General features: G+C 40.3%; 1 protein-coding gene across 2 annotated transcripts; it reads right to left on the bottom strand.

Moving 5' to 3' along the window:
• Positions 1–2,895: 2,895 nt before the first annotated feature.
• LOC143032526 (uncharacterized) lies at positions 2,896–5,959 on the bottom strand. Of its 2 annotated transcripts, none has more exons than XM_076197391.1 (2): positions 5,844–5,959; positions 2,896–3,887 (listed from the first exon to the last, which is right to left on the bottom strand). In XM_076197391.1, the coding sequence occupies exon 2, from the start codon at positions 3,853–3,855 to the stop codon at positions 2,995–2,997; it is 861 nt and encodes a 286-aa protein (XP_076053506.1). In that variant the 5' UTR covers positions 3,856–3,887; positions 5,844–5,959; the 3' UTR covers positions 2,896–2,994. The 2 variants fall into 2 exon arrangements, with proteins under 2 accessions (XP_076053506.1, XP_076053505.1); XM_076197390.1 differs by lacking the exon at positions 5,844–5,959 and adding an exon at positions 4,008–4,159.
• Between the last annotated feature and the right edge of the window lie 1,251 nt (positions 5,960–7,210).

Below are 7,210 nucleotides of genomic sequence, written 5' to 3'. Positions count from 1 at the left end.
TAACAAATAGCTGTTAAGGGTAACAAATTCCTGTTAAGGCTAACATTTAGCTGTTAAGCACTAACAGTGATACAGAAAACTTGTTAGGGCCTTAAAAGTACTGTTAAGATAAAAGTGCTGAGGAGGACTATTAAGCTCTTAACAAGTTCCTGTTAGTAGAGAAGATGGCGGAGCAACAACAACTAAAAAGATGACTGCGAGTTTATCGACAGCGACGGGACATATTTAACGAGTACAATGATGACGAACTCATCAAACGCTTCAGAATGAACCGTGCTGGTATAATAAAAATGGCTGATTTAGTGAGGGACAAACTTCAATCCCAATCGACCACTGAGTCCTGAGACGAAGGTGGCAATTACCCTATGATATTTAGCCACAGGTAAAATGCAGCAGTGACGAATTTGGGACCTCGCAAGCATCAATCAGCCGTGTCATTACTCAAACAATTGCACTATCAGAACCAAATATTGTAACTCAGTTTGTAAAATTCCTATTGACTCGCCAAGAAGTGCAAGTAGAACAAGCAGAGTTCATGGAAAACTGTAGGTTTCCCGGTGTTGTGGGTACCATAGATGGCACAAACATTAGAATTGGGGCTCCAAGTGTCGATGAACATTTATATGTAAACAGAAAACAATACCATAGCATCAACGTGCTTTGTCATGCCTCCCTCTTATCCTTGTGGTTTAAACTTGGCTTGAATCGCCCATTTATTATTATTTTTTCTCCATAATCACGTTGATCAAGAGGAGTGTTTCCTCTTGTGACCAGTTAGGCTTCCTTTTCTTTTTCTGTGTTTCTTCTGCCATGTCTATGTCCTCTGAAATTATTGTTGAGTCTTCTGTCGGAAGATTTGTCTGTGGCACGGCCGCCTGTACAATGCGCCTTCGTCCAAAAATATCTGTCGTTGGTTAATAAGTACTTCTAAAAACCCATACATACGATATCTATGTGCTATCATGATACTTTATTAATAAATTCTGAACAACTGCATTAATAACACTGTTTTATGTGTGCAATTTTTTATAATACGTCCATTTACATGTTCATAAGCTGCTAACTTCAGCGCTGTTTAGCGGTACTTGACAAACAACTGTTTGCTAGCTAACAGTTGTTAGTTAAGCATTGGTGTATAACTTTTAGTGGTTTTCTGTTAGCTAGCAGAGATTGTTAAGGCTAACAAAAAAGTTTTGTGTATACGGCGCCCGACTTCTCTTTTAGTGAGTTTAAGAGTAATTTGTTTCTTTGGAGGTGCCAGTGAAGGATTTCTTTGATAACTGAACTAGTGAACAGAGATGGTGTACTTTGCCCACTAGAAGCGGCGAATGTGATGTATCGTTGTGTGGTAGCTGTTTCTGAATACACTCACATGCACATACACTCACCCATGTATATACTCATATATATACAAAAAAAATGAAATGATGACCAAGCGCTTTCGTCTATTTAGACATCTTCAGGGAACATATAGTGATAATTAGAAAGGAATTACAAAAGCGGAGCATGCCGTCAGGAGACCTTTTGTTCCATGGTTCGATCGGATACAAAAAGAATAATGATAAATAAATGAATAAGCAAAAAATATTAGAATGTAAATAATAGATAAAATACATTAATAAATGCATAGGCATAGTTAGATAATAAACAGGTAAATAGTAAATAATAATAAATTGTCATATAACTAATAATAAATGAACATCAAGCAAATAATAAGCAAAACAGACAAATTATAACAAAACAAATATTATATAATAAATGACAGGCATTACAGCATCTTGCTTAGGTGTTCATCTAAATGATTCTTAAAGCTTCAAACTTTTGAAACTGAACTACATAATGTAAACTGGAATAAGTTGTGAGGAGGTATCTCATGGTCTGCCAATACCGTTCGCGGCAGAGAAACCTATGTTTCAAAGGGCCTCGCGTTGCTAGAAAGGTTTAATCAGAGAACGCCTACGTAGGGCACTCGGCTACAACTTTTCAATTATGACCACCAACTAACCTCTCGATTTAACAGCAAGAAGATCTTGATCAACAATGGTTTACGCGAAGAGTTCAATGTGATACAGATGCGCACAGATTGCAAGTAGGGAAGTATCTGACGTCGCACTATCCTCGGCTCCCACTGATATAGGTGTTAAACGTTTGTAGAGGCAAAAACGATGTCTGGATGTGTTGGAGAGTTCCACGAGGGGCGTGGTCTCGGCAAGGACGTTCGAATAGGCGATCAATATATGCTGAAGTAAAATCCGCCAAGAAAGAGGTTATATTCATAAGTTTGTAAAGTCATTATTCAAGATGACATTGAGGACACTGGAAATGAAGACAGTTAAGAACAAAACAGACAGACGATACAATTTTTGTCGTCGTTTTTTAAACTTAATTTCCATCAAATAATTATTGACTAAAATATCCTTAAAGCTATATAACAACTTAAAATATATGAACTTAATATCATACTGTCCTCATTGAATCATCATTTCAGAATTTTCTGCCAAATTAAATTCGATTTGGATCAGTGTGTAAGCTGAGTTCATATAAAGGCACTAACTGCTTGTGTTATTCTATTTAAGTATCATTTATTAGAAACACATATAGGCCCTAGTAAGCCTTTCTAATTTAGAAATAGAGGGTGGGTGCATGCCTTGACTTGGCACCCGTCTTTCAAAAAGGGGGTGGGGGACCACTTTATGGAACAAGCGTCACTAAATGCCCAGTTGTTATTAAGAATGCAGCTGTGTTGCTCCATTTCGAGTCGATCCCGTTAACATCAACAGAGTAAATAAAAAACACAAGTGATTATTACTGTTTTATTATCTTTCTTAATCAAACGTACAAAATTCTACCGACGATATGCATAAATGTTTATAACAATTCGCGTATATATATGAATATTATCTTTTTAATAAAACGGAAGATGGCATAATAACAATTGGCATGTATATAAATATCATCTTTTTTGATAAAACGGAAATAAGATGGCATAATAATCTATATAAAGAAATTCATATCGAACTGTTGGACTAGCCAATCGACCTCAAATCTATCGCACTGCCACGTGCATTCCTGGAGCCGCCTGGCATATTTGTGACACCACAAGTCGTCTCCCTCGATGCCGGATGGGAAGTGATTCCGGGATCTCCTCCGGCTGCGTCGGACGATCTCCCTGGCGTCTTCGGCCGTGGCCTCGATCAGGAACTCGAGGATGAGTCCGTGTTTGTTGAAGCCCTCTCCCTTGTACCTGGGGCAGTCTTTACGGACTGTATGAAAGCGACCCTTGTTGGAGGCCCAGGGGTTGCAAGGATGGTCGTTGCTGAGTGGGAGGAGACGGGGCCCCTCGATGGTGGCCGTCGGGGCGTACTCTCTGAATAGTTTATCATAATCAGTATTCGTGAGGAGGACCCGGCAGAGAGTGACGGTTGGGTAGGAGATGTTCTCGATGTGGTAGACTCTTTTCCACCTGTCGAGAGCCCAGTGGATGTCGAGCGAGAACTCGACGTTGCCATATTTGCTGTTGGCGTCGGGGTGCTCCTGGGGGCAGAACCAGAGGACCCGGAGTTTCTTACAGGGGTGGTCATCGGGAAGGCCATTCGGGTGGAAGGCGGAGAAATCTGTGATGGGCCTGGGCTCCATTCTCCCGCACCGGTCGATGATGAAGGCCTCGTCCAGGTGGACCACCCGGGCGATGCGGCCGAAGGGGACGGACTCGATTGAGTCCGGAATGGGTCGCCTCGGCCTCCACGACACCAACTTGCCGTTCTCGTGCTTCCTCAACAGAACGTCCTCTGTCTCCTCCTTCGGCTTCGACTTGTTGTCTTTGCCGGACGGGTGGCGAGGCCTGCAGCCTGACATCGTCTCGGAGTTGGTGATACGACGGCTGTTATCTGCAATCACACAAGAGAAACCTATGTTTCAAAGGGCCACACGTTGCTAGAGAGGTTTAATCAGAGAACACCTACGTAGGGCACTCGGCTACAACTTTGCACTTATGATCACCAACTAACCTCTCGGGTTAACAGCAAGATCAGACAGACGATCTTGATCAACAATGGTTTACACGAAGAGTTCAATATATGTATTGGACAATGTGACACAGATGCGCACAGATTGCAAGCAGGGAAGTATTTGAAGTCGTACTCTCCTCGGCAACTGATTATATAGGTGTTAAACGTTTGCAGAGGCAAAACGATTCGGTTCTGGGAAAATGTATGCGGGAACGACATCTGGACGTTTGACGAGGGGCGTGGTTTCGGCAAGAACGTTCGAGTGGGCGCGGAAAGTTTAAAACTGTCCTCTCAAAGGAGAATATTTGCCCAAGTAATCCATCAAGAAAGAGGTTATATTCATAAGTGTGTAACGTCATTGTTTGAGATGGCATGAGGGACTTTTTGAAATTGAGAAATTAAAGATTAGGACAGACGATACAAGTGTTGTCGTCGTTATCTAAACGAAAGGCGAAACAATCCTGTCGTTCGCTTGTTGCACTGAATGCTCCTCCCCTTTGATGACGTCATTATTTGAGATGGTATAAGAGATATATGAAACTGAGAAGGTAAAGATTAAGACAGACGATACAAATCATTGGAGTTTGGTCGCGTCTAATAAACGTCAAGCTATGACGTCATCAAAGGGGAGGAGCATCGAGTTGCATGCACTCACAGCAACACGAGAAAGACAGGATCGTCTCGCCTTTCTTTTAGAAAACGAAGACAAATCTTGTATCGTCTGTCTTAATCTTTACTTTCTTATATTCAAATGTCTCTCATGCCATCTCAAATAATGACTTTACACTTATGAATAAGCAAATCAATGGCGTTTGGTCGCGTCTACAAAACGTCAAGCTATGACATCATCAAGCTTTTACATTCCTTGACTTTTAAGTTAAGTTTTTGACAAATATATATTTAAGATAGATGATACAATTCTTTATCGTTTTCTAAACGAAAGGCGAGACGGTCGTGTCTTTCACTTGTTGCACTGAATGGAAGCAAGATGATACTCCTCCCCTTTGATGACGTCATGGTAATTATTTGGTAAACGCGCCCGACTTCTCTTTTAGTGAGTTTAAGAGTAATTTGTTTCTTTGGAGGTGCCAGTGAAGGATTTCTTTGATAACTGAACTAGTGAACAGAGATGGTGTAATTTGCCCACTAGAAGCGGCGAATGTGATGTATCGTTGTGTGGTAGCTGTTTCTGAATACACTCACATGCACATACACTCACCCATGTATATACTCATATATATACAAAAAAAATGAAATGATGACCAAGCGCTTTCGTCTATTTAGACATCTTCAGGGAACATATAGTGATAATTAGAAAGGAATTACAAAAGCGGAGCATGCCGTCAGGAGACCTTTTGTTCCATGGTTCGATCGGATACAAAAAGAATAATGATAAATAAATGAATAAGCAAAAAATATTAGAATGTAAATAATAGATAAAATACATTAATAAATGCATAGGCATAGTTAGATAATAAACAGGTAAATAGTAAATAATAATAAATTGTCATATAACTAATAATAAATGAACATCAAGCAAATAATAAGCAAAACAGACAAATTATAACAAAACAAATATTATATAATAAATGACAGGCATTACAGCATCTTGCTTAGGTGTTCATCTAAATGATTCTTAAAGCTTCAAACTTTTGAAACTGAACTACATAATGTAAACTGGAATAAGTTGTGAGGAGGTATCTCATGGTCTGCCAATACCGTTCGCGGCAGAGAAACCTATGTTTCAAAGGGCCTCGCGTTGCTAGAAAGGTTTAATCAGAGAACGCCTACGTAGGGCACTCGGCTACAACTTTTCAATTATGACCACCAACTAACCTCTCGATTTAACAGCAAGAAGATCTTGATCAACAATGGTTTACGCGAAGAGTTCAATGTGATACAGATGCGCACAGATTGCAAGTAGGGAAGTATCTGACGTCGCACTATCCTCGGCTCCCACTGATATAGGTGTTAAACGTTTGTAGAGGCAAAAACGATGTCTGGATGTGTTGGAGAGTTCCACGAGGGGCGTGGTCTCGGCAAGGACGTTCGAATAGGCGATCAATATATGCTGAAGTAAAATCCGCCAAGAAAGAGGTTATATTCATAAGTTTGTAAAGTCATTATTCAAGATGACATTGAGGACACTGGAAATGAAGACAGTTAAGAACAAAACAGACAGACGATACAATTTTGGTCGTCGTTTTTTAAACTTAATTTCCATCAAATAATTATTGACTAAAATATCCTTAAAGCTATATAACAACTTAAAATATATAAACTTAATATCATACTGTCCTCATTGAATCATCATTTCAGAATTTTCTGCCAAATTAAATTCGATTTGGATTAGTGTGTAAGCTGAGTTCATATAAAGGCACTAACTGCTTGTGTTATTCTATTTAAGTATCATTTATTAGAAACACATATAGGCCCAAGTAAGCCTTTCTAATTTAGAAATAGAGGGTGGGTGCATGCCTTGACTTGGCACCCGTCTTTCAAAAAGGGGGTGGGGGACCACTTTATGGAACAAGCGTCACTAAATGCCCAGTTGTTATTAAGAATGCAGCTGTGTTGCTCCATTTCGAGTCGATCCCGTTAACATCAACAGAGTAAATAAAAAACACAAGTGATTATTACTGTTTTATTATCTTTCTTAATCAAACGTACAAAATTCTACCGACGATATGCATAAATGTTTATAACAATTCGCGTATATATGAATATTATCTTTTTAATAAAACGGAAGATGGCATAATAACAATTGGCATGTATATAAATATCATCTTTTTTGATAAAACGGAAATAAGATGGCATAATAATCTATATAAAGAAATTCATATCGAACTGTTGGACTAGCCAATCGACCTCAAATCTATCGCACTGCCACGTGCATTCCTGGAGCCGCCTGGCATATTTGTGACACCACAAGTCGTCTCCCTCGATGCCGGATGGGAAGTGATTTCGGGATCTCCTCCGGCTGCGTCGGACGATCTCCCTGGCGTCTTCGGCCGTGGCCTCGATCAGGAACTCGAGGATGAGTCCGTGTTTGTTGAAGCCCTCTCCCTTGTACCTGGGGCAGTCTTTACGGACTGTATGAAAGCGACCCTTGTTGGAGGCCCAGGGGTTGCAAGGATGGTCGTTGCTGAGTGGGAGAAGACGGGGCCCCTCGATGGTGGCCGTCGGGGTGTACTTTCTGAATA

Source organism: Oratosquilla oratoria, chromosome 14, assembly GCF_046742065.1.
Source record: "Oratosquilla oratoria isolate Oo_2021 chromosome 14, ASM4674206v1, whole genome shotgun sequence".
In the NCBI taxonomy this organism is placed as follows: domain Eukaryota; kingdom Metazoa; phylum Arthropoda; class Malacostraca; order Stomatopoda; family Squillidae; genus Oratosquilla; species Oratosquilla oratoria.
The sequence above is the reverse complement of the archived record's forward strand: the minus strand, read 5'-3'. Positions and strand labels throughout refer to the sequence as shown.